This window comes from Hypomesus nipponensis, chromosome 6, assembly GCF_054491055.1.
Source record: "Hypomesus nipponensis isolate SF chromosome 6, ASM5449105v1, whole genome shotgun sequence".
Lineage (NCBI taxonomy): Eukaryota > Metazoa > Chordata > Actinopteri > Osmeriformes > Osmeridae > Hypomesus > Hypomesus nipponensis.
In genome coordinates, this window is record NC_140366.1 from 20,306,515 (window position 1) to 20,334,415 (window position 27,901).

Below are 27,901 nucleotides of genomic sequence, written 5' to 3' on the forward strand. Positions count from 1 at the left end.
GCGGACCGGTGTTGTATCACCCGATGCATGACTCTCTGGATTGGCACCCCCTCGCGGGAGCGCGCGCAATTCAAAGAGTGAAGGATTTCGTCTTGATATTGATTTTTGATATTTTGATTTTGGGAAACAGTACAAATTAGCTGACAGGACAACCACTGTCCTGTTGTAGTTATATGCATAACCAATACAATCTAGTGTATGATAAATACGTGACTCCTTTTTTGTGTTATTTTCTTTGTTACTAATGTTTATTGAGGTACATCTTCACAAAGTACTTCTTTATGTCAAGGCAGTTCTGTATATCCCAGCATCAAATGATTCTTACTGTACACTGAGGGCACTAGTATGAGTAAGCACAGCAAGTTTCAGGCATGTGCCACTTTTCTAGACAGGGTTAGCGGGGGTGCATTTCGTGACAAGAAGGAATACAACAAGCCTGTCGTGAGATGCACCCCCCCTCTATTGTCTGTTCTGTATATCCCAGCATCAAATGATTCTTACTGTACACTGAGGGCACTAGTATGAGTAAGCACAGCAAGTTTCAGGCATGTGACACTTTCCTAGTCAGTGTTAGCAGGGGGTGCATTGCACTTACATGTAATGGAAAACCTGCCATGAAAAGCTCTCCCCCCGCAAAAGTTTCTATCCTTCTACGCCAGCATTATGTACCTTTAATAGCATAAATTGAATACCAATATATGTGTATGTATAGGGTGGACAGTTCTGAAAACAGAATAGTCCATGGTAGGTGAGGGATTATTGTTTTATTTTTTCCATTTATTTCATCGACTTAAACAATAAGAATAATTTTTCCTATCTTATAAAAGGATTTGATGGTTCTGTTGATGTTGATACATGGTTGATACATTGTTTTTAGTACTTGTCTTTTGTAGGCTAGGCATGTGAAACTTTGGTCCCTTTTCAGGACAGCTGATAGCCTATTCTGGATCAGAAGGCTGTTGTTTTCGACCTGTCTGAGTAACACACCCTACGCACAGGCTAACTGCATTAAAATCGAATGCCTTTGAACCTATACATTAGTATGAAGAGCCATGCCATTTGAAATACTTTGAACCTGCTAGACAAACTACATTTTGTGTAGCAATAATCATGATCATACTGGGGTATATTTCCTCAGAATGCGATGTCGTGGAGCAAGAATGTTGTTTCGCGTTCGTTGCTATACCGTTTGAATTACGAATTTTAAGGATTTTGTGTTGAAAATAGCATCTGATATTTACACAGATAACAGATATCCTTCTCTTGAATTCAACAACAAAGACGGTATAATGTGAGACTTCTGTCTCCCCTTCTTTTGGATGCGATATCAAGACGAAATCCTTCACTCTTTGAATCGCGCGCGCTCCCGCGAGGGGGTGCCAATCCAGAGAGTCATGCATCGGGTGATACAACACCGGCAATGAGGTCAATACGCGGCTGGCATGACTACCCATTAGACAATCGTACTGTCATTGCCATATACTATTAGATGCGTTTGACATGGACTGCGGCTGCATGAAACGACCGGCGAGAGTGGCCGCTTGCAGTCGGGGAGGAGTTGAAAACGACTCTGTGAAGTCAGACATTCCAGCTATTCGTGGTTTGCTGCGTTGACGTCAGTCACGGCCCATTAAGCGCTGTTTGATAACTTTACTTCATTTATAATTAAATGTAGTCTTTCCGTTAGTGAAGAGGCGTAAAACCCTTTCTTCAATAAATGCTTAATTCAATTAAACTGTTTGGTCCGGATTTGAGCATTGGCGAAACTGAAGGTGTCAGAATAATTACAAAACACGCGTCAAAGTTGTCGTATGTGAGTCTGGCCAATCATGAAATACCTGTGTCGTCACTAGAACCCGTGCAGTTGCTCTTGAGAAAATGCGCTCGGCTACACAGCCGGCAGTTCTCGAATTGATCTCACGGCACTTTGATGGCACTATGACCTATCCTCGGCGCCGTCTCAAGTCGGACAAAAAGTCTAACCAGAATTCACTGTTTCAAGTCAGCCACCTGCAGCTGGCTGCAGCGCTGCATGAAGTCAGTCCATGTTGAATGCACCTTATAGTATATAAGAAACCTTTTTTACCACCTGAAGCAAAATCACTCGTTGGAACATGCAGAAAGTGTGAGTTTAAGCCAAGGTATTGATAGGTAGGCTATTGATGAAAAGCAAGGTTTTAAAAAGCGTGATAACAGCAGACTGAAGTCATACTACTTCATGACCAATAGATGGCAGCAAAACATTGCCCATCTCACGTTGGAAGCCTGAAAGCCAGCCTGTCATGACAACAGTCTGCCAGCTAGCCTGTCCCTGGCTCCAGCTCCAGGCCTGTTTCTGATTACCCTGGCCCCATCCCAGGACCTCCACCAACAGGATGGTAGAACAGAGGTAAATGACAGTTTGAATCTCCCCCCTCCCTGTATGTAGCTTAGGATAAACACATCACAATCTCCTTCTGTTCTCCCCATCTGCTGAATGAAGACGTTATTATTCAGAATGCTTTACCCCCAAGGGGCTGCCTCTCACTAGGGGACCAGAGCCAAGTGTCTGGCCAGCTTCACAGTGATGATCATTAAGCACCAAGTTTATGAAACATCCCTGACGGCTGCTGTGAACACACTGACTGACTGTCCTCCGGCACAGTGAACAACCTCACAGCACACTGACCACCAGGACCCTTTATGTGTTCATGAGTTAAATGGGTTTAAACATTAAACATCTCTCTTAGTTAATATGTGATCATTTGTAACCTGAGGCTCCTTGTTACTATAAGATAACCCGGCTGTGGATGATGTCTCCTCCCCCGGTCTCACCCTGAGGATGAGGAGGAGCCTCACCTTGAGGATGAGGAGGAGCCTCACCCTGAGGATGAGGAGGAGCCTCACCTTAAGGCTGAGGAGGAGCCTCACCCTGAGGATGAGGAGGAGCCTCACCCTGAGGATGAGGAGGAGCCTCACCTTAAGGATGAGGAGGAGCCTCACCCTGAGGAAGAGCCTCACCCTGAGGATGAGGAGGAGCCTCACCCTGAGGAAGAGGAGGAGCCTCACCCTGAGGATGAGGAGGAGCCTCACCCTGAGGATGAGGAGGAGCCTCACCCTGAGGAAGAGGAGGAGCCTCACCCTGAGGAAGAGGAGGAGCCTCACCCTGAGGAGGAGCCTCACCCTGAGGAAGAGGAGGAGCCTCACCCTGAGGAGGAGGAGGAGCCTCACCCTGAGGAGGAGGAGGAGCCTCACCCTGAGGAGGAGCCTCACCCTGAGGAGGAGGAGGAGCCTCACCCTGAGGAGGAGGAGGAGCCTCACCCTGAGGATGAGGAGGAGCCTCACCCTGAGGAGGAGGAGGAGCCTCACCCTGAGGAGGAGTCTCACCTTGCTGAGAATGTGGATGATGTCTCCCTCCACCAGCGTGAGCTCGTCGTCATTGGTGGCCTCAAAGGCAAAGGTGGCCTTGCAGAGCTCTCTCACTGCAGAAGATGAACACTGTCACCAACATGGCCGACGTTTACAACAATCACATCAAACGCTTGTTACTCTGAGCCCTGAGCCATCTCAGATACAGAACAGTCTCAATATGGAGCAAGGCAGTCAGACACAGTTTCTACGTGCTGTTTAGACATATCCACTGAATGGATAACATGTAAACCATCCGAGGCAGGCAGCGTTGGTGACGTCTCACCTTTAGCTCTGCTGTCCCCATCATCTCTCTGGCTGGCTGAGTGGGTGGGCTTTGCTGCGGATGGTAATGATGGGATTGGCTAAAATGAAGCGGAACATAGATGGTTTTACTGACGTGATTGGATGGCACGCTGGACTGTCCTGGTTGTTCTCAACCAATGAGACATCAGAAGTGGACTAGCAGAGGAGGTGACATGGTCAGGAGGTGACAGGGTCAGGGTGAACACAAGGGCTAGGCAAGGGAGCAGCTATGAGGAGGTATGACTGTGGAGGCTGGGCTGCAGAATAAGCTATGCGGGAGAGACTGGGATGAGGAGAGAGGAGAGGTTCAGAGACAGTCAAATGAAAGCTGGTGACTGAGAATCAAGTTCAATAACATTCTAGTCACAGTACAACAAACATCTGCTAATTATCTATGCAACAGTGCATTCTAAGACTTTTGTTTCCTTAGAAGAGGAGCTGGATTTCCTACCCCTGCAAGGTCCCCCCTCCTAGCCCCCTGCCCCCCCTCCCAGTCCCACCTTGTCTTTCTTCTCGTCTGTGTCGGCGCTGGGCAGTCGGACCTTCAGCTTGACGGATCCTTCCCTGAAGATATCCCCAAAGCCCACACCCCGCACCTTCTTAGGCTGGGCCTCCCCGCCGGGGGGCTGGGGGGAAGTGGGGATGGGGGAGCCGGAGCCTCCCTCGCACCTCCTTCTGTGGAGGACAGGGGACGGGGTGGGGGGATGGGGGAGAACATTTTAAAGGTGTGTGAATACACAGGACTGCAAGCTCATGACTGTGCACACATGCATGCCTGCACACACACAAAACCTGTACCCACCCACACAAAACCTAAACCACATAGCAAACATGAGCCAACACGCTCATATCTAGTACCAGCTTCCTCGTAACAGCTCGCCAGAGACACAGCAGATGGCTGAGTGGTTAGGGAGTCGGGCTATTAATCAGAAGGTTGTTGGTTCGATTCCCGGCAGTGCCAAATGACGTTGTGTCCTTGGGCAAGACACTTCACCCTACTTGCCTCGGGGGGAATGTCCCTGTACTTACTGTAAGTCACTCTGGATGAGAGCGTCTGCTAAATGACTAACTGTATAAGGTTATTGGGTGTGCTTTGCCTTCGGCAATCTCACATTTATTTATTATTGTTTATTTTCGCACCCCTAAGGCTCAGTCAATATTTGTACTACATAGACAAAGTCGATGTCAAAACGTTCGTCTTGGTCACGATTGTGTTGGTTCTATCGGGATTTATGTTCCGTTGCACGGTTTAGGTTTGAATTAAGTTTTTGTGGCAAAAGTGAAGCTAACGGTGGCTAACTTGCTAGCCACAGTCACTGACGCTACTGACGTCACTAACGTCACGAAAACTCGCGTGACTACCTCTAGCAGAACATTAGTTCAGCAGCTCGTTAACTTGTGGGAGATAGCAAGGCTAACTGCTTTACTGCAAGGGAGCTGCAGAAACACCACAAGCAAAGAGGCCAGGGTGATAAGTTATAGTTCAATTTTACACTAAAAAACTGAAAGAGGGAAATGTTATGACAATATGACTATTGTGAAGACAGCCAGGTGGTGAGATTTTAATGTAGGTTGCTGTAATAACTTTGATTTGTTTGCTACGTGAGAGACCCGTCGGCCTCCATTGACGATTGCAGCAGCAACCACACTGTGGTCCACAGTGTTGTCGATCTGCGTCTGATGAGTATTTTCTTAATTTCGTACCAGGGTCAATTCTACATCAAAATGGAGAGCAGTGTTAGTATAGATATTGAGATTGCGAAGACAGCCAGCGGGTCAGTATATTTTTGTGGTATGTGTAAAACTTGGAATGTGAGTGAGACCGCGTCTTGTTTTGACATTAGCCTCACTCAGTCTGAGTCAGACTCGGCTCGCCCACAGGCAGTTTGTATTAGTAGGTTACTGCCTTCAATGCCACAGCTATGGCTAAACTTTATTATGTCAAAAGAAACATTCTAATTTCCGGCGCTTTCAAACAATCAGTGAAGTGTGGCTAGTAACAGCAGCTAGTTTGCTTCTAGCAAACTTCTTTTCAATTAGCCATGTCCCCCTAAATTAATGTCAAACGTATTTACGTTTTGGGGGGGCATATTTTCAGTTAACAGACGGTACTGTTTGAACCGCAATTCCATCTGAAATACTGCCAGTGACAACGTTGTTGCAGTAGCCTGTTCCAAAGGGGGTTCGCTTGTTTCAAATACGTTTCACTTTTTTAAAGGGTGTTCTTAATGAATTATCCAATATGAGTAGCTAGGCTAAATGCTTGAAAATATCACTAGATGGGAAAACGGACCCACCTGCAACCGAGAGCACACCCTGCAAAGAAGCACAACCTACAGTACCCTCTATCAGCAATACTGCACGTTTGTACTTCACTTGTCTTCGGTTAGTATAGGTTATTATGTGTATTAAGAGGTTAAGTATACTGTATTGAATATTGTTTGTATATTCAGAGGTTTACTATATTTGAGCTTATCATAGATGTAATCTATGTTCTGTGTACTTATGTTATGTTGTGCCAGGTTGGTTTGCGTTGTCTTCTCCTAAGAGAATTTCAGTGCCCAGTCTGACCCTGTGTTGTTCTGTGCATCTGACAATAAAATACTTGAACTTTAATAAGTGCCAATGGGTAGAACCAGAAGAGCATGTAGTTAAACAAACTACAATTAAAAAACATGATCCTCAAAAGTGCTTGAGTGTACCGTTGTACTCCTGGAACAAGTGTGTCTTTAGCCTTGTCTTGAAGGTGGAGACACAGTATCTCTGATGGAGGTGGGGAGATGATCCCATCCCCTCTCTGTGACCCTGAGGTGACCTCTGTGACCCTGAGGTGACTCACCCGTCTCGTCTGTCAGGTCGTTCATCTCTCCGTCCTCGCCCGTCTCCACCTCCTTGACAAAGTTGGAGGGGAAGAGTCCAGACTTCCCTCCAGCCGAACAGCCACTCCACCAGCCCTCCTCCACCTGGACCACACACCTGGAGTTATATATACACCTCTCTCTCTCTCTCTCTTCCACCTGGACCACACACCTGGAGTTATATATACACCTCTCTCTCTCTCTTCCACCTGGACCACACACCTGGAGTTATATATACACCTCTCTCTCTCTCTCTCTTCCACCTGGACCACACACCTGGAGTTATATATACACCTCTCTCTCTCTCTCTCTTCCACCTGGACCACACACCTGGAGTTATATATACACCTCTCTCTCTCTCTTCCACCTGGACCACACCTGGAGTTATATATACGCCTCTCTCTCTCTCTCTCTCTCTCTTCCACCTGGACCACACCTGGAGTTATATATACACCTCTCTCTCTCTCTTCCACCTGGACCACACACCTGGAGTTATATATACACCTCTCTCTCTCTCTCTTCCACCTGGACCACACCTGGAGTTATATATACGCCTCTCTCTCTCTCTCTTCCACCTGGACCACACCTGGAGTTATATATACCTCTCTCTGTTCCACCTCGACCACACCTGGAGTTATATATACCTTTCTCTCTCTTTCACCTGGACCACATCTGGAGTTATATATACACCTCTCTCTCTCTTCCACCTGGACCACACCTGGAGTTATATATACCTCTCTCTCTTCCACCTGGACCACACCTGGAGTTATATATACACCTCTCTCTCTCTTTCACCTGGACCACACCTGGAGTTATATATATATACCTCTCTCTCTTCCACCTGGACCACACCTGGAGTTAAATATACCTCTCTCGCTTCCACCTAGACCACACCTGGAGTTATATATACCTCTCTATCTCTTCCACCTGGACCACACCAGGAATTATATATACCTCTCTCTCTTCCACCTGGACCACACCTGGAGTTATATATACCTTTCTCTCTCTTTCACCTGGACCACACCTGGAGTTATATATACCTCTCTCTCTTTCACCTGGACCACACCTGGAGTTATATATACCTTTCTATCTCATCCACCTGGACCACACCTGGAATTATATATACCTCTCTCTCTCTTCCACCTGGACCACACCTGGAGTTATATATACACCTCTCTCTCTCTTCCACCTGGACCACACCTGGAGTTATACATACCTCTCTCTCTCTTCCACCTGGACCACACCTGGAGTTATATATACACCTCTCTCTCTCTTCCACCTGGACCACACCTGGAGTTATACATACCTCTCTCTTTCCCTCTCTCTCTCTTCCACCTGGATTATTTCTTATTTCTTTATAACCCTTTCTCCCCCCCCTATAGCAGTAGTGCAGTACTAGTGTGGTAGTATTAGTGTAGTAGCAGCATACCTCCTCTGTGACATCAACAATGTCTCCAACTTTGAGCTCCAGCTCGTCTTCGTTCTGAGGAACGTACTCAAACAGAACCCTGCACTGCCGCTGCTTAGGCTCTGGAGGAGAGGAAGAGGGACACACACACACCAGTTAATCAAGTCTGCGACAGCAGGAGAATGAATAAAGGCATTCCTGAGTGTGTGAGGGCAGGGCTCTAGACTGCGAACATTTTTTTAAGACCATGCAACTTCTCAAATGTGACTTTTCTAGTCTTACTTTTTTCATGTTGAAAAACCAGAGTTGGCAAACTTGTGTGAGGGGGGGAGGGTCTGTGAGTGTGAAGGGGGGGGGGGGTCTGTGAGTGTGAGGGGGGGGGGTCTGTGAGTGTGAAGTGGGGGGGGTCTGTGAGTGTGAGGGGGGGGTCTGTGAGTGTGAGGGGGGGGGGTCTGTGAGTGTGAGGGGGGGGGGTCTGTGAGTGTGAGGGTCTGTGAGTGTGAGGGGGGGGGGTCTGTGAGTGTGAAGGGGGAGGGTCTGTGAGTGTGAAGGGGGGGGGGTCTGTGAGTGTGAGGGGGGGAGGGTCTGTGAGGGGGGGGGTCTGTGAGTGTGAGGGGGGGGGGTCTGTGAGTGTGAAGGGGGAGGGTCTGTGAGTGTGAAGGGGGGGGGGGTCTGTGAGTGTGAGGGGGGGGGTCTGTGAGTGTGAAGGGGGGGGGGGTCTGTGAGTGTAAGGGGGGGAGGGTCTGTGAGGGGGGAGGGTCTGTGAGTGTGAAGGGGGGGTCTGTGAGTGTGAAGGGGGGGGGTCTGTGAGTGTGAAGGGGGGGGGGTCTGTGAGTGTGAGGGGGGGGGGGTCTGTGAGTGTGAAGGGGGGGAGTCTGTGAGTGTGAGGGTCTGTGAGTGTGAAGGGGGGGAGTCTGTGAGTGTGAGGGTCTGTGAGTGACTGCGTGGGTATCATCATCTACACTCGAGTGTCTCACTCGGGTCTCACAAAAGGAGTGGTTGACGGCTAATATTAACTAAAAATCTGCATTACAGTTAAGAGTCTAAAGATCACGTTTAATTAGTTGTATAACGTTGGATAGAACGGTGGACCGGTTATCAGCTCATAGCAGGCACATACTACTGTGTAATTAGCCAGCATTTGTAGAGAAATGACTATGTTGCGCCACAATAGTTTTTTTTGCACTCGCACAAATGCTCCTGTAAAGACGGGAGGTTGGCAAACTTCAACCTTTTAGCACACAGCTTTGTGTGTCATTTATTCAAGTTGGCCAACAAAGACATAACTTTTTGAACAGAAAACGTAGCTAACTACCCACAATGTGGCCCACACCTCACTGCCCCCTTAAAGGTACAGTGTCCCACACCTCACTGCCCCCTTAAAGGTGCAGTGTCCCACACCTCACTGCCCCCTTAAAGGTGCAGTGTCCCACACCTCACTGCCCCCTTAAAGGTGCAGTGTCCCACACCTCACTGCCCCCTTAAAAAGGTACAGCGTCCCGCACCTCACTGCCCCCTTAAAGGTACAGCGTCCCGCACCTCACTGCCCCCTTAGAGCAGGGTTTTTCCTGGGTCAAAATGGGTCTTTGGTGCTCAAAATATATATATATATATATATATACCTCATATATTTGTCCTATTTCCACAAAGCAATTAAGTTAGGCTACTTAAAGACACCATACACTCATAAAGTACGTTCTAAATGGTATAAAAGCTGCCAATTAATAATTGACGTAACAACTTATTGTAATTGGTCAGTAGCCTACCCTTACAAAAAATAAGTATACTTCTTTATAAGTTTATTTTGTAAGTATACTTAGTATAAAAAGCTCTTCTCCTGCCTGGCCCCCCCAGTGGTGGAATCAACTCCCCACCTCCATCAGAGACAGACTCTCCACCTTCAAGAGAAGGCTCAGGACGCACTTGTTTCGGGAGTACAACGGTACTTAGGAATGGTTTGCTCAACCCAATGCTAGTTTCCTCAAGGATCTGAATGACTTGCTTAGACTGTTGCTGGTTAGTGGTAGCTGATTTAAACTGTTGTATTCTATTCTATTTTAGTTAATCCTATTTTTTTATTGCTTTCCTACAGGTACACTTGCACTTAGAGATTCATGTTGTTTAATTGTAACTTGCTTAACTACATGCTCTTATGGTTTCTTCCCTTTAGCACTTATTTTTGGGTTGTTCACAATATGTACTTCTTGTTTTGGCTACCCGCAATGCTATGGGGCTATCTTGTTGTTATTATCAGTGACCTATGCACTTTGTAAAGCTCTCTCTTGGAAGTCGCTTTGGATAAAAGCGTCTGCTAAATGAATAAATGTAAATGTAAAAAGTATACTATTATCCTGTTACTTAAAGTATACTAGCAGTGTACTTATTTATATACTATTTTTGTACTAAGTAAACTGAATTGGTCCACTTTTTAGGTAATTTAGTAAACTTTAAAGTGCACTTAGTTTATTTCAATGTTTACTTTTGAATACTATAAAAGAGCCTGTGTAGTGCACTAAAGTACTTCAAAGTATACTTTGGAATACTCTGAAGTAACCTGTGTAGTGCACTTTCAGTTCATGAAGTATACTTCCGAAAGAGCCTCAAAGTATACTTTGCAATACTTTCAAGTGCACTTAATGTAAGTACCTCAAGAAGTAAACAAATGTAATTTTACAATGAATTACTAATAAATTAAAAGGGGCTTCTCAGACACCTCATATCTTGCGTCACATGGTTAGACTGCAGATTCTGAAAGTAGCTACCTACTACACAGGCATATATATTTTTCACGAGTCCAGCTCTTCTCATTAAACGTAACAGTCATTTAACTCATGGTTACAATGGTAAACCAGCACAACAATGACAATTACCACACAAAAAAACACTATTTACCGCCTTGCATCATGGGAATTGACCCAATGATGCAATGAGCCACACTATCTTCATTATTTCACGTCGTTATTTCGTTCTTCAGTTAGTTTGACAGTATAACCTTCAAATTCTCAAGTAGCTTTTTAGTTTTTTTTCCATTAATACTCCAATTGATAATTATTAGTATAAGAGTATAGGGCTTCAGAATGTTTTAGCAGTAATTAAGGTTACAGCTTCAGTAACAAAAAAAGATTCAATGTGCAATGCATAATACATTTTCATAGACATGAATAATTAGAATGAGATGGATCTAAAAAATGTAACCTGTAATGTACTTTTAAATTATTTTGACTGTTTTTGCTGTATAGTAATATAAAATGTACATCCTACTCCAGAAGAAATGTATACCATTTCCTGTTTCTAAGCATACTTCTTAAAAGTATACCAAAAGTGAACTATTTTCAAAGCATACTTAAAAGTATATTAAAAGTAAACTATTTTGTAAGTATACTTCTTAAAAGTGAACTATTTTCTAAGTATACTTACATTTACATTTAGTCATTTAGCAGACGCTCTGGAAGAGCGACTTACAGTAAGTACAGGGACATACCCCCTGAGGCATGCAGGGTGAAGTGCCTTGCCCAAGAACACAACTCATTTGGCACGGCGGGGAATCGATCCGGCAACCTTCTGATTACTAGAACGACTCCCTCACCGCTCAGCCATCTGACTCCCTACTTCTTAAAAGTATATTAAAAGTGAACTATTTTCTAAGCATACTTCTTAAAAGTATATCAAAAGTGAACTAAAAGTGTACTATCCATATTTTAGTATACTTATAGTATACTTTAATATACTTCTTTTTTGTAAGAGTAGCCTATCGATTAGGGTCGGCCACTCTGAAGCATTTACACTGCCTGCTTCATTTGATCTTGATAGGCTAATCATTCTGCAGCAAACATAAAAATAAACCCACTTTTTACTAATTAAAACTACTTCAGCATAATAATGCACCTTAAATACAAACCTGAGCAAGGGCAGAAATCGCTACCGAATCAACAGACGTGCAATTTAGCTAGCAGGGGAAGAATACACTGGGAAGAGGCCCCGGGGAAGACCCAGGACACGCTGGAGGGACTATGTCACTCGGCTGGCCTGGGAACGCCTCGGGGTCCCTCAGGAAGAGGTGGTGGAAGTGGCCGGGGAGAGGGAAGCCTGGGCCTCCCTGCTTAGGTCGTTGCCCCCGCGACCCGATCCCCGGATGACGAGGGGAAGAATACATACAACGAAAATCACCAGATAACTTGATTTAAACTTGCAAGAACTATAGATTTATACAATAACAGGCTCACATAAACTGACAACATAAGTTATACGACTTACAGTTCTCAAAGACGCACACACGCAAAATCAATTGCGGTGTGAAGCGCGTGTCCTTGCAATTCTCCGACATGCACTCAAACAATCACTGCTGATAAGACGGACAAAAATGGTGCACATCCTGATTTCTGATACCGTGGCGGCAGAAATGTTGCTATAGAGGAAACACTGCACTATGTATTATTATTCCAGGTTAAGAATACCAATGGAGGCTGCGCTTGAAATCATATATCAAACTTTTGTCAGCATTTTGAGTGGAAATTCTATTTGCATTTGTACAGGTGTATTTGTGCACGTCGGGCTGGCCCTCGCAGCGGAACGACAGTTTAGTGGCCACTCTGTTCATTCGCGCACCTCACAGTTGCGTGTTGTTTAGACAAGAAGACACACTTATCAACTCGATTACTATTGATCAAAACAGAACGAGGGTTCGGCTGTAGCCTGCTTGAAACATTCTGTTGAGAACATATTCACTGACATGCATTGCACGCGTTTTTTTTCTTTTCATGCAGACTTTTTTTGCCTTTGGTGCTCCGGATTTGTCATTGGTGCTCAGGAAAACGGCTTTGGCGCACACAAAAATGTTATCTATGCAGGAAAAACCCTGCCTTAAAAGGTACAGCGTCCCACACTTCACTGTATCCCACACCTCAATGTGCCCTTAAAGGTACAGTGTCCCACACCTCACTGTGCCCTTAAAGGTACAGCGTCCCACACCTCACTGCGCCTTTAAAGGTACAGCGTCCCACACCTCACTGTATCCCACACCTCAATATGCCCTTAAAGGTACAGTGTCCCACACCTCACTGTGCCCTTAAAGGTACAGCGTCCCACACCTCACTGCGCCTTTAAAGGTACAGCGTCCCACACCTCACTGTATCCCACACCTCAATGTGCCCTTAAAGGTACAGTGTCCCACACCTCACTGTGCCCTTAAAGGTACAGCGTCCCACACTTCACTGTGCCCTTAAAGGCTCTGGAAGTATACCAGACATCGTTAAGATATTCTGGTGTCTGTTTGACGTTTTATATTTCAAAAAATATTATAAAAGTATTTTTTTCTACCAATACCATTTTTCAAAATGGTATGGGTAGTTTTCACCCAGTCCCTAACCCGATGCTGCAAAGTAGCGTCTTCCGAATGTGAGACGAATGTTGAATATGAAACTAACTTCATCTCGGTCAATTAACATACTTTTTCAATGTATTAAGTGTGAAATGCTCCCACACCTTGGATGAATTGGGTCGTACTGATTTCTCTGCCTCCGCCATGTGTTTCAGAACAACGTTACTCAACAACGTCTCTCCGATGGCCTTTCCTCGACCTCCGCTCCACGCTCAACTAAACTTTCTCTTTATACTCCAACATCTCTGCGACTTATTGAGTGGTGTGATAATCACGCGAAACAACAAATCAATAATGAAATTAGTTGCCAACGCTTTTAATAATCAATTTTAATTGATTTAATGGATTTGTTGTTGCAGCCCTAAACATGACACACACACACAGCCTTACTCTTGCGGGGCGTGCGTGGCTGGGAGCTGGGCTGGAAGGCCCCAGCTGGAAGACCATAAGTGCTCATCCTCTGGACCAGGTTGGCCACATTCCCTGCTCCACTCTTCTCCCTGCGCACAGCCTCCTCCTTCACCTCCTCCCTCTTCACCTCCTGCAGCACAGAAGAGCACATCAGAGGATAACACTCTCACAACATCGCTCCTGACGCCAAAGACATGGTCATGGAAAAAGACAATACATCCATGGTTGAAACAATTCACAGCAAGATCTCTTCTGTGTCTTCAGATTTGGTCAGGGGAAGAAAAAATATTTTACAGAAAAAAGTAGAAAGTGATACAGAACAAGTCTTACCAATCATCCCAGAGAGTATATTAGTACTAACATATCAAATAAAATACAATTTATTTGTATAGCCCTTTTTACACGCAAGCATGTCACAGAGGGCTACACATACGCCCATAGATCTGCCCCTCAACCAACCTAAACCCTCAAGGAAGACAAGGAAAAACTCCCAGAAAAACTCCCAACAGGAGAAAAAATGGAAGAAACCTTGGGAGGAGCAATTCAGAGAGGGATCCCCTCCTCTAGAGACAGTTGGTAAGAGAGAGGAGCAGAACACAAGCTAAACATAGTCATACAATGTCATACATACACACATACACATCTACACACACACACACACACACACACACGACTAGACCAGGTGATGAGACTACTGGCTTCTCTAGCCGCTGTGTAGACTGTCTAGACTCTTCCTCCTTCCTTCCCTCCAAAATAGGACAGCAGCCAGATAGTCCTGTCCTCTTTCTCTCTGGAATCTCTCAGGAATGCTCAAAGAAGCCCTCCTTTCTCTCTCCCTCCTTTTTCCCCCACATCTCTCTAAATTGTGCAATCCACTTCACCAAACAAATATGAGCTACAGCAACAAGATACTGAGGCGTAAAATGAAGCCTTGTACGTTGTCCTCCAAACCAGCGCTCCCATTTACCACCGCAAAGTTGTAAAAGTAGATCTTCAATCCCTGGGTGAACGATCGGAAGAAGGTCAGCAGACTCCCCTGTGACAACACTCAGCCAAGATGTCGGCCTGGTCGTCAGTCCTGGACAGGGCTAGGCAGGCTCACTGTCCAACACACACTACCATGGCTGTCCTGACTACACATGCAGGAAAACTGTGTGTGTGTGTGAATGTGACTGACTGCAATTAGGTGAAGTGAGGAACAGTCTTCACTCTTTGCCTCTAATTTCCATGACAACATGCCTACTTGCCTTCACCAACAACATAAAGCAAGTTGTGACCTCTAAATGTCATAATTAAGTCCCAGTTCAACATCAGAGGTAAAATATTTCATATTTTCCCTGATGCCTATGCTCCCCTCCTTTACACACACCCTCGTACACACCCACACATCCTATACCAGCTGTGTAGACCAGCCACTCCCTCTCCTTTACTAGCTGTGTAGACACGTCCACTCCCTCTCCTATACCAGCTGTGTAGACACGCCCACTCCCTCTCCTATACCAGTTGTGTAGACACGCCCACTCCCTCTCCTATACCAGTTGTGTAGACACGCCCACTCCCTCTCCTTTACTAGCTGTGTAGACACGCCCAGTCCCTCCCAGAGCACTATGCTAGAGAAATGCAACACATTCACATTTTCAAGTAGCACTCCCTGAATTCCCTCACAAAAACACAATTCAATCAAATTCAACAACTTCCTGACAATGAAGAAGTTGCCAGAGAAACGCAAAGAAGAGAAGCTGGTAGTGCTGAGAGCAGAAACCTTGTAAACACCTCCACAGCACACACAGCTATGCTAGCACCTAGCACAGCACACACGGCTATGCTAGCACTTAGCACAGCACATACAGCTATGCCAGCACCTAGCATAGCTGCTAACCCAGCACACACATTCACACGTTACGAGGCCTCGCCTCCCCAGGGCCGTGCTAAGATCCTTACCGAGTCCTCAGACATGCTTCCCCAGAAGAACTCTCTCACTCACTGAGGTGGAGGGAACACACAGAGACACTAAATCCGGGAGTAAAGTTCAGCAAGATAGTCTACCTAGTCCAAGGTTTCTTAGCGGATTACCTATCTCACAACAGGTTCCTTGGAGGATTACCTATCTAACAACCTGGGATTACAGCCAAAAAGGAGGTCTGACATCATCAGGTCTCTCTACTAACAGAGAGGGAGGAGTTACTGAGAAAAGACAGGAAGAAGCACAGAGTCTGGAACAAGAGTGAGTGTGTGTGTGAGAGAGAGTGTGAGAGAGAGAGTGAGTGACAGAGAGAGTGTGAGTGACTGACTGAGAGAAAGAGAGTGTGAGAGAGAGAGTGAGTGACTGAGAGAAAGAGAGTGTGAGAGAGAGAGTGAGTGACTGAGAGAGAGTGTGAGATAGAGAGAGTGTGAGAGAGAGTGTGACTGAGAGAGAGTGTGAGAGAGAGAGAGTGACAGAGAGAGAGTGGGAGGAGGGCGCCAGCTCTATTTCATTCTCCATGGTCAACTGTCACCTGGACACACCTGAGGCCTCATGTATAAACATTGCGTACGCACAAAAAGCTTGCGTACGCTTTGCGCACACGGTGTGATGTATAAAAAATTAACTTGACGTGAGAATGTGTTGCCGTCAGCAAACTTTTGAGCAGACGTGAGAATGTGCGGACCATCCGTAAAGTCTTGTTTGGCTCTGTAACATGGCGAATTCTAACTGAAACTGCCAAAACTCACTAAACATTACAAAAGGTTTCCACTACAGTTACTGTGATACTTTTTATGACGTTGACAATAAAATAAAATAAAAAGTTTGATCATTAATGTGGATGATCACATCAAAATACCCTAATCCAAACGGCAGGGTTTCCCACAGCACTTTACAGTTAAGGTGACCGCCAAAGCAATACACCCCTGCCGCCTTATCTGCGTTTTTTTCATTTTTGTTTTTTCATAGCGATATCCGCTGTGTTACTATGTCCTGTTTTCTCCCTTCCATTCCAATACTCCTGTCTCCCTTCATTAGGCTATCGCACAACCCCACCCACCCCCCTAAACTTGAGGGTGTCAAACGAACGACAAAATCACTCAGGAAAATGCTTGTCACACTAACCCTATAGCTGCCATGCTGTTACGATGCACCACCTCTCAATTCTAAATTCGCATTTTACATCAGATCCATTTCTTCTTAATTTCTGCCATGGTCCAGTTCTCCGAACCCACAGCATTTACGGCCCTATAATAGGGGTGGGCGGTATACCGGTATGAACGTGAATACCGGTATTGCGTTGTGCCATGATATGGATTTTGCCATATGATGGATATCACAATATATAATAAATGTATAAGTAACCTACTCTGTAAGTTGTGTTGTCGAATTGTGCTACCCAAGGTGGAAACACTAGCAATCTCTTTCACCACCTGAAATCCATGCATGAGGCGAAAATGAATTCACCAGAATGCGTTTGACAGATCCAATGCCAGGTTGTTTAGAATTGTGAAATGCATGTTTATTGTAGGCGAACAGAATCGAGTATTCAGCCATGTTATAATTGTTTATAGCTTGAGCTAACTCTACAAATATTTTTATTTATTTATTGCGATCCCATAAAGGTAGGCTACTGTTGAATGCGTAGGCTACTGAGAAGTCGATCTTCCATGGCAATTAAATGCTGCAAAATTTGGAAAATTCAACTTGTGACAGTGACACACCGGAGTTACCCAATCCAAATCCGTCCGAGTGCGGTAGATTAGCCGCTGCAGTGCGGATTACATCGTCATGATATTTTAAGAATAACTAATACATCGTGATAAATACCGATACCGTCAGTGTTTACACTAGGACATACCGCCCAGCCCTACCCTATAATAATAATTATTATTATTATTGTATTTGTAATGCACGTTATATTTAGCTAAATCGCAAAGTGCTACAGGAAAAAAACAAGTAAGGGCGCAAATAGTGACAGTTTTCCACTCCGCCGACTTTCTTTTGTCACTAATACCTGATGACAGGCAGCCAAACAGGACACATTTTCTCACGTGTTTAGCCATTTTAATTCAGACAAAGACATGACCTCAGGAGTGCATTTACAGTCCATCTGCATATTTATGTATGGCAGGAGGCAAGGCGGTGGCCTGTTCACGTGCGGTCAATCTCACGTTGTTTGTGATTTATAAAGGAAAGGTGCGCAGGACCTGTGCGTAGGTACTTTCTACTTTCAAGTGTTGTCCGTACGCCATCTTCTGGTATGAAAGGTACGCAATCTTTTATACATGAAGCCCCTGGACAGGTAGAGGGGTCTGCTGTTCTCACCTTTACAAAGTTGTCTGGGAAGAGTCCTCTCCTGCCGCTCAGCTCTCCCTCCAGCCAGCCCTCCTCCTCCACCCTGCACACGCTCCTGATCACCTCTCCAAGACGCAGGGTCAGCTCATCCTCATGCTGCGCTGCGTACTCGTACACCACCACCACCTCTACAGGGGGAGTAAGGGAGGAGGGGAGGAGGGGAGGAGGGAGGAGGGGTGGAGGAGGTAGGGAGAAGGGGAAGGAGGAGGGGGGGTGGAGAAGGGGAAGGAGGAGGGGGTGGAGGATGGAGGAGGAGAGGGCAGGGAAGCATAATTGAACAGAGGGAGAAACAAACTAAGGTTAGGCTAATAAACTCACTCAGATGCACATTTACATTAGTCATTTAGCTATTATATATTTAGTTATTTACAGTAAGTACAGGGACATTCCCCCCGAGGCAAGTAGGGTGAAGTGCCTTGCCCAAGGACACAACATCCTTTTTTTGGTACGGCGGGAAATTGATCCGGCAACCTTCTGATTACTAGCCCGACTCCCTCACCGCTCAGCCATCTGACTCCCACATCTGTATCATAGCAGCCTTAAGAGCAGATCCTGGAAGAAGAACTGGGTCAGTGGAGTCAGTGCCCGGCCAGCACTGAGTGGAGTCAATCTGTAGGGAAAGGCTGACTGTGTCAGACACATCTCCCCAGTCTTCCTACCAGCTCAAGCCCTGACAGAACCCCTCCTGTTCAGTGACTCAGTTCAGGACTAGAGCCTGTGCTGTTTCCCCTGGACAACCAGTACAACACTGGAACCTCTCTGCTATTCCGGTCCTCATCTGCAGCCAACCACAAGACAAGAGGCCCCGCCTTGCCCTAGACACAGCAGGAACATTCACACGCCTTTGAGACATTGGATTGGTGGACCTAAACATACACACACACACAATCTGTGTTGACTGTGGGTATTTACATAGTGATGGTAAGATAACAGACCACAGAGGTAGAGCACAGCCCCGTCAGCATGCAGACAAAGACTGCTCTGTACAGGAGATTGGGTTAGGGTTACTACACTTAGTTTAGTCTCAATCTATCCAAGATAACACCCCAATAAAAACCACCACTGACATGATTCTGAATGGACAGATTCAGTATGTGATGAGTCTCTGTTTCTGTTGACTGGACAGGGGTAACCCTCCACAGCTCTCTCCCTGGCTCCCTCCAGACCCCTCTCCCTCTCTCTCTCCAGACCTCTCTCTCTAGACCTGTCTCCCTCTCTCTCCAGACCTCTCTCTCCCTCTCTCTTCAGACCTCTCTCTCCCTCTCTCTCCAGACCTCTCTCTCCCACTCTCTCTCCCACTCTCTCCCTCTCTCTCCAGACCACCCTCCCTCTCTCTCCAGACCTCCCTCCCTCTCCAGACCTCTCTCTCCAGACCCCTCTCTCTCTCTCCAGACCTCTCTCCCTCGCTCTTTCCAGACCTCTCTCTCCCTCTCTCCAGACCTCTCTGCCTCCAGACCTCTCTGCCTCCAGACCTCTCTGCCTCTCTCTCCAGACCGCTCTGCCTCCAGACCTCTCTCTCCAGACCTCTCTGCCTCCAGACCTCTCTCTCCAGACCTCTCTGCCTCTCTCTCCAGACCGCTCTGCCTCCAGACCTCTCTCTCCAGACCTCTCTGCCTCCAGACCTCTCTACCTCTCTCTCCAGACCTCTCTGCCTCCAGACCTCTCTGCCTCCAGACCTCTCTGCCTCCAGACCTCTCTGCCTCCAGACCTCTCTCTCTCCAGACCTCTCTGCCTCCAGACCTCTCTGCCTCCAGACCTCTCTGCCTCCAGACCTCTCTGCCTCCAGACCTCTCTGCCTCCAGACCTCTCTGCCTCTCTCTCCAGACCTCTCTGCCTCCAGACCTCTCTCTCCAGACCTCTCTGCCTCCAGACCTCTCTGCCTCCAGACCTCTCTACCTCTCTCTCCAGACCTCTCTGCCTCCAGACCTCTCTGCCTCCAGACCTCTCTGCCTCCAGACCTCTCTGCCTCCAGACCTCTCTGCCTCCAGACCTCTCTGCCTCCAGACCTCTCTGCCTCCAGACCTCTCTGCCTCCAGACCTCTCTGCCTCCAGACCTCTCTGCCTCCAGACCTCTCTGCCTCCAGACCTCTCTGCCTCTCTCTCCAGACCTCTCTGCCTCTCACCCTGTCTAGTGAGTGTGCTCAACACAGAGAGTGTGCTCAACACAGAGAGTGTGCTCAACACAGAGGAGTGTGCCCTCTTGATAAGGGCAGAGACCAACACCTCTTGCTGCTATCTCTGGGGGCAGCAGCAAAAGTGACATGTTAAGTTACCGTCAGGCCTGCATGTCCCGTCTCCTCATTCAGTAGAAACCTCCCTGCTTAGTCTCCATATCTCTTCCTCCTGTGCTGCCCTGCTGGGACTCTGTGTTGTCAGGGTTTTGTTGAACTGAAATAACTAGCAGAGCCGTCGGGAAGCACAACTCTTGGTTTGTGCTCTGAGGAAATACCTTGCTTATAGTAGTGGGCATAGATTACTTTTTTTAATCTAGATTAATCTCACTGTAATCTTGGAATTAATCTAGATTAAAATGGCACATTTGAATTCCGCCAAAGGCATTCAGAATATGTGTGCTACCCAAATAATTACTTTTTCCGCTTTAGCTAAGGGATGCCAGAGCCTGTTTAAGGAGAGCCTTGCCACTCCCTATTAAGCCCCATTGTACCAAATTTGGCTGCAGTTCCACAAGAGTTCCACTGGGGGTGATCGCGAGTGAATGTTGAATGGGAGTCTATGGGAGCTAAATGGCTAAATTTGTCTCTCGCCTGATTGTCGTTGAAAAATCTCAGATTTGACTGTAGTTTGTGCATGTTCAACATGGATTAAAGGCCGAAAGTTGAATGAAAGAGTACTTACATCCTTTTGATTTCTTACAGGGCGAGTTGTTGTTGCCCAAAACACGCTAGCATTCTTCTAATGAATACTGATTGGTTAGTGAAGGACTGATACGACCAGAGCTCCCGCTTGATGGCATCCGAAGCGGAATCAGAATGTCAGAGCATTAGCAACATTAGCAACAACATTAGCAAGCCAAAACTCTTTCTAGCATGTGTATTGACAGGGAGAGCCTAACCTGTCAGCTATGTTGTCGATGCCTTGAGAGAAAAAAGGAAGTGACCAGAGCTTGCCGTAAACCAGTAGCTCTGGTCGTACGATGTGTATGACATCAATTACATTTTCAAAGGCTTTTTAGAACAGAAAGACAACTTAAAAAAAATCTAACAGCCAGCAATGTGAATTTTTTTTACAACGTCAGCCTACTCCTACTTTAAACTAATTCCGCATTGCACAAGGTGCAAACAAACTTAGTCTAAAATTTACAATTAGAAAAATAACAAGTAACACTAGCAGGTAGTAGCATTGCTATGTGTATTATGCTAAGTTTCTATGTAACGGAAGCTAACTAAAGCTAGCTAGCTTCCGTTTTGGAAAAATAACTCACTCTGGTGGAAGCGTCGGAAATATTTATAACTCACGCATCTAAAAGGTTAAAAATAAATTTTCCCAGAAGCAAACCCGACGGCTTCATAGCTGCATCCATATTAGCACGTCACGTTTGATGTGGTAATTTCATACACAAGGCTTACACACAGGGTCAAAGACTTGTTCTCGCCCTCTACAGTGCAGTTGACCGTTCCCGAAACTCCTCCCTAGAACGGCCCTCAATCAATCGAACCTTAGCAACCGCTACTAAGAGAAGAAGGTCCGTCAAGCTTTGACTCAGAAGCAACATGGTTAAACGGTGTTCCTATGGGACGTGTCGATCTGACACTAGATATCCCAAAAGTTTAGAGGGAAGTGTGGTATTTTTTCCATTTGCAAAGCTGAAGACTCAAGAGGAAAGGTGCCGGCGGTGGATAAAACAGTGTGGGAGACCCATTTATGTTTACATTTATTCATTTAGCAGACGCTTTTATCCAAAGCAACTTGGGTGGTATTTGAGACTGGAAGAACTCCTACAGTAAACTAATTCCGCATTGCACAAGGTGAAAACAACCTTAAGGCCGATTTATACTTCTCCGACTCCGTTACGGACAGACGCACGCACGGAGTCGGACGGATTGGTTGAATTTATACTACTCCGACGGCTCTGCGTGCTGAAAGTAATTCACCGCCAGAACAGTAGGTGGCGCTGTACTGCGATGCAAGCTAGGTTATCAAAAAGTCGGAGCAAATGTACAAATTAGCCGTTTTCATCAATATAATAAGCACATTTTCAGCAACTACACTGCCCATTTCTCGTCACATTTTAATTCATATGCTGATTTACATGTACCGTTTAGCTGAAATATGAATTGTAACAACTTACAACAATGGCGGTCAAAGGATTCTGTTCTCTTGTTGGTCACGGCAACCCTGCCCCTGACGCAAGCGGTTCTTAATACGGACCAATCACAGCCAAGGGGTATCTGTAAAATGACGGACTGACGGACGGATGGTCAGGAAAATTAGGAGGTGCACGTAGAGCTCTCCGAGAGGCTCTGAGAGTTCACGGAGAGGGCACAGAGAGGGCACAGAGAGGGCGTTCCTCGACGGAGAGGGCGTTCCCTGTGTGCGTGTCCGTAGAAACGCAGAAATATAAATTGGCCTTTAGTTTTGTCAAGGTTTCCATTGGGAAGTTAAGGAGTATCGTCGCACATATGTGATTGTTTGAATGCGGGTCTCACAGAGTACAGAGAACCCACTCCCAACTTAATTTAGAGAACATCACCAAACACACATAGTATATGTCTGCTCCAAGGTAGCTAGCGTTAAGCTGCTAGCGAACGATATCTAAGATGTTAGTTGAGAGAATATCGACCCCAAACAGTTATGGTTCATGTAAACTAGTATTATTATCACTACTAGTGCATTACTAGTCACTCCAATACATTTGTTAATGTTAAAATCAAAATGTTATTGTTAACGTCTGTAAAATTGCAAGCCGAGCTAGCCAACGAACGCCAGCAAGTTACCAGGAGCTTAAAATACTGTATCAATGTTGAACAAAACGTCCCAACAAGCCATTATAAACGTATTTTATTTTAATCTTCGTAGAATTTTGTGAGTGGGCGACCTATTCCTGAGTATCCCAGCCCTGTGCTTGCTGTTCAAGTGCCTGGCCAGACAAGCCTACTTAAGACCTGTATGCTTTGGCTTCGATTTTTGTTGTTTCCCCTTCATTGCCAATTTTAATATTTTGAATATATCCTTCCACTGCATGTTGCAGTCCCTTCTGCCTGGATCTGGAAGATATCGCAGAGGTATTACTCCAAAAATCCCCACTCACACTGACAGCTGTAGCGCTTATCCCCGTACTCGCCATGGCTTTTGGGTTGACAGTTCCGGGAATTGTGTCGGACGTAGCAACAGTAACTAAGCGGTCGTGGCCTGGGGAATGGTCAATTCGGCTAGGTATACATCCATGCTAAAATATCAAGATGAAAGTCATCATAGCTTGCATTGTATATAGACCCAGCTCCCAACCCAACTTTGAGAACAGATTAACGGACATTTTTTTTTAATAGCCCGATAAGAGTCTCACGTTAACGCCGATAACGGCCCACCACTACTTGCTAAACACATTACACCCTCAGCACTCAGGGGCTAACTGCTCACTAGCTGGGACATGTAGGAGAGGGAGGGATATACACTCATTACTTACCCACACTAGTACTGAGTTGTAGGGTCGAGAGGAGGGGAGCAGGAGAGGGAGAGGAGGGAAGATGGGGAGGAGGAGAGAAGTGGTGGGAGTGGAGGTTTGGAGATGAGGGGAGAAACTGAAAACTACAATCATTGTTTCTTATGGCTTCAGTTTCATAATTGAACAGCTAGCCTAGCTGGCGTTAATATGATCTAGACTAACTGCGCACACACACACACACACATTCACTCTCACACAGTTACACTCGAGCGCGTGATTGAATTCAAAGCAGATGCTGGACCAGACTTAACTGCAAGGTTCTGGAACCAAACTGCACCCTGGAATTAACCAGGGGTCTCATTTATAAACGTTGCGTACGCACAATCCAACTCAAATTTTTATTTAAAATTCAGCGCTGTCTCACCATCAGTTTGTCCACTACGAGAGTTCAGGAGGGGGAGATGCCCCGACTGCATGGAATACAGGATAACATCACATATCCTATCTTTACATAACTGCAAAACACAGTGTATTACTAGGGATGCATGATAATATCAGCACAACATCGGTATCGGCAGATAAAAGCTTCAAAACTTAATTATCGGCATCTGCAGATATGAAACTTCCTGCCGATGTACCTGGCCGATAGGGTGACGTGCAAATTATGCGCACGCGAAGCAAATGTTTAATTAAGCAATAAGCCCTTTGCGTCGTGCCTAACAACTCCCTTTACCTGTTCTAAAATCAGCGCAAAACACAGACTGGCGGGATTTATTGCTTTTCTAAAACTTACTACAAATAAAGACAATACAATTTAAGAACCAAGTAGTTTAATAATAAACCGTCATTCTTCCGCCACTACAAAGTACAGTTTCTACATAAATCATTGCCACGCAACAGATTGAAAACAGTGGACGGTCAATATCTTCTTTATAGTGCCGGCTTCATTCCTTGCCTTTGCCAACAATCTCAGCCTCTGTCTTCTCTGCACGCCTGGTCTTTTTAAACTCTTTCTCCTCCATTCTGTCTCGTCAAACGTCAGCCCACCCAGCAAATCAAAATTCACAACAAATTCTGCCATTGTCTTTACGACTAGGTTGCTTGCTACCGTGTAACTTTGTAACGTCTTTTTTTATTTGAAATATTCGATGCGCATTAATATGGAATGTTATGTTACATTTACATTACATTTTTTCAATTAGCAGACACTTTTATCCAAAGCGACTTCCAAGAGACATCTTAACCACACAGCACACACACACATCTAAACCACACACACACAGACACACATCTAAACCACGCAGCACACACACACACGCACACACATCTAAACCACACAGCACACACACACACATCTAAACCACACAGCACATTTGGTGACATAGAAGGATGGAGAGGCTGCAGAAATTCTTAACCCTTGTGTTCTCCTCGGGTCATTCTGACCCATCAGTCATTGTGACCCACCGTCGTTTGCGTCAACTTTACCGCATACAAAAACAAAGTGAAGCATTTTCTTTTAACTGTTGGGCTGTCTCAGACCCCCCACATTGCGAAGGTTAAAAGAAAATTATTTTATTTGCTTTTGTATTGGGTAAAATTGGGTAAACACAACGATGGTTCGTTATGAACCTTTTGGTCATGTGACCCGAAGGCAGCACAAGGGTTAACAATTTTTAAACAAAGAAATTATCAAAGTCAAAATGGAATTGGTTCCACAGAGCTTCAGTAGAGAGGGCAACCCTCTGGACTAACTGCTAGAATCTCCTAAAACCTTGGCTGTATAACTGGCTGTATCACTGCTAGGAAAGATTATTTCAGCTTCTCTTGTATTGTACAGTGTACTTCACGGTGTATGACATATTCTGAAGTCAACCAAGGAGAACAGTTTCAAGTTTCAATATCAAAGCAATACGCCAAGCTGTACCTAAATAATAATAATAATAATAGTATACCAGAGCTGCTACCTGGTAGACGAGAGTTTCAACGTGACACAGGGACAGTAGGAGAAACACTCACAGCCATGTAAGCGGCCTGCCTGCCTACCATATGAATGCTACACACAAACCCACACTCCCTCCAGGCTTGCACACAAACACACACACCCCAGCACATCTCACTCTCTGGAGCGGATGATAAGAACCCCATAACTACGTCTTTCATACAGTTCTGAGGAGCTTAATATGAAAATGTCTGAGTGTTTTTTTATTGAATGAGAGACTAAGACATAGACAGAGACAGAGCCTAGAAATGCAGATATAGGAGGAGAGAGATTAGGGCAACACCATTCTAGTATAATAAATCAAGATTAAGATAAGAAAAGAGCTTACTGGTATGAGCAGTTAAAGACCTTTAAGACAGTCCACTGTGCTGGTGTTATTAACACAAGACCTGCTGCACTGCAACATGTTCATACAGATTTGAGGATGCGAGAAGACGAGAGCTGTGATCTCAGACACACCGGACATGACTGGCTTTGACAGCAAAACACAGTTCGTGAGGATGGAAGCTGCGTAACACAGACAATCTCCTTTCAATGAACTCATGTCTAAACCAGTTTGCCAACATAGCAGAAAGATCTTCAACTAACAGCAGCTGAACCACAATCCTGCTAGCTGAAGGGTGAGATGCACAGTGAGTCATCACGGCAGCCGAGTGTGTCGTCTCAATCAAAACTAATTGTGTCGTCTCAATCAAAACCAATTTCTATAAATAAAAACAACATAAACAAAAAGTATTTAGGCCATTTAACTTGCTTCCAGAACCATGGGTGAGGATTACATCGCTGAACTCAAGTAACAATTAGTACAGATTAGGGTGGTAAGCTAACCAGCTAGATAGGCACAAGTTTGAGAGTGTCAGACGTTTTTCAAAGTAGTTGTCGGCATATGACACAGATTTGACATCTTGTTTAAACCAAGCTTGCAAACATTCAGCTTGCCACCCAGCTGAAAACGGCAGATCCTTTTTAAAACGTGCTAGGAGGATTCACTTGCAAGATTCAAAGCTGTGACATTTGATGCCTGATCATGCTAGCGCGCTAGATAGCTAGTAAGGTTGAACTGACATGCTAACTAGCTACAAGATTGTAGTGTAGTCCTAGTGGTTAGCTACTCAAATCCTGCTGGATAAATACTGTCTGTAGGCTTGGCAGTCGGCTATTGAGGATTTGAAACCGGACCGCCTCCAGTAAAACAAGCCATCAATCTCCACATCATCCAAACAAATAGCGAAGTGCCACATAACCACCACAAACCACAATGAGAAACTCACCCATAATGTCCTTCGCCGTGGACCCAGCCGTTTCAATCTGATGTTTGGAATGCACTACCCGGCTGCTTACGTTAGCTTCAATGCTAGCTATGTATGTTTGTTAAGCTACAGTGTTTATTTTTGCAAATTAAATCCCAACGAGCAAGCTATGGTTGTCTTATTACCATTCGCCTTTCCCTGAAAAAAAGACCCCGACAAAAGTATCGGTTAGCCGTGGTTTCAGGCTTGTTATGCAGGAAGTTATCCTGAAGTCTCCTCCTTTCTTGGACTTGCCTGAAAAGCTGGAGCAGGAAACTCCGCGATGTTTCAGACGGCAGGGTACCGCGAGACGAATACCTACTTATCTACTCGGCACGAGACGGGAGCTACCGGTGCGTACAGCATCCTCTCTTCGTTATGCCATTTGTTAACTACGTCAAATGAACCAACCTAATATGACACTCCGTGTACTGGCTCTGTGGATGAAATGCACAAGAGGAGTAGAGGTTATTGATGGTTGTGTGATTTCACTCCTTGGGAATTCATGCCCCCCCCCCCCCCCTACTACCAGCTACACCAACGAAAAACTTTATTGACGCGGGTGGCCTATTATATACTTGATGAGTGAGTTTCACCGATTCACACCCGTTACATTAGTATTTCACAAATGTTTGCAAATGTGAGAGACCGCAAGGGCGTTTGAGCGTGAAACCGTGGCTTAGTTATCTGTTTTATCTTTTTCTGCCACGTTGCGTCCAAACAGCGGTAATTGTTGCTTGCATGTTTGTAATGTGCTGACCAGCAGATGGCGCACTGTCTTCTCTTACAGTTTTTCTCCATTGCTTTGGCTCATTTCACCGTGCAAACCTCCAAACCGCTGGGCACTTGTTCACAACAGATTGGAGTTTTTCATTATTTTAATCAAATTGCAATTATATTAGGAAATCCTTGTAAATGACAA

At 45.5% G+C, this 27,901-nt stretch overlaps 1 protein-coding gene and 1 long non-coding RNA gene across 2 annotated transcripts in view; one reads left to right on the plus strand and one right to left on the minus strand.

The window, feature by feature from the left end:
• cd2ap (CD2-associated protein) overlaps positions 1 to 27,420 on the minus strand; it is a 57,024-nt gene extending 29,604 nt beyond the window's left edge. The window contains 8 exon segments of the mRNA XM_084700635.1: positions 3,367 to 3,461; positions 3,674 to 3,752; positions 4,194 to 4,351; positions 6,509 to 6,656; positions 7,981 to 8,081; positions 13,727 to 13,877; positions 18,039 to 18,196; positions 26,962 to 27,420. Of these exon segments, the coding sequence (XP_084556761.1) occupies positions 3,367 to 3,461; positions 3,674 to 3,752; positions 4,194 to 4,351; positions 6,509 to 6,656; positions 7,981 to 8,081; positions 13,727 to 13,877; positions 18,039 to 18,196; positions 26,962 to 26,965 (894 nt within the window). The 5' untranslated portion in view covers positions 26,966 to 27,420.
• LOC146287586 (uncharacterized) lies at positions 5,158 to 13,577 on the plus strand. The gene is made up of 3 exons (XR_014758517.1): positions 5,158 to 5,247; positions 12,723 to 12,826; positions 13,492 to 13,577. It is a non-coding gene; the product is annotated as an uncharacterized LOC146287586 (long non-coding RNA).
• Positions 27,421 to 27,901: the final 481 nt, after the last annotated feature.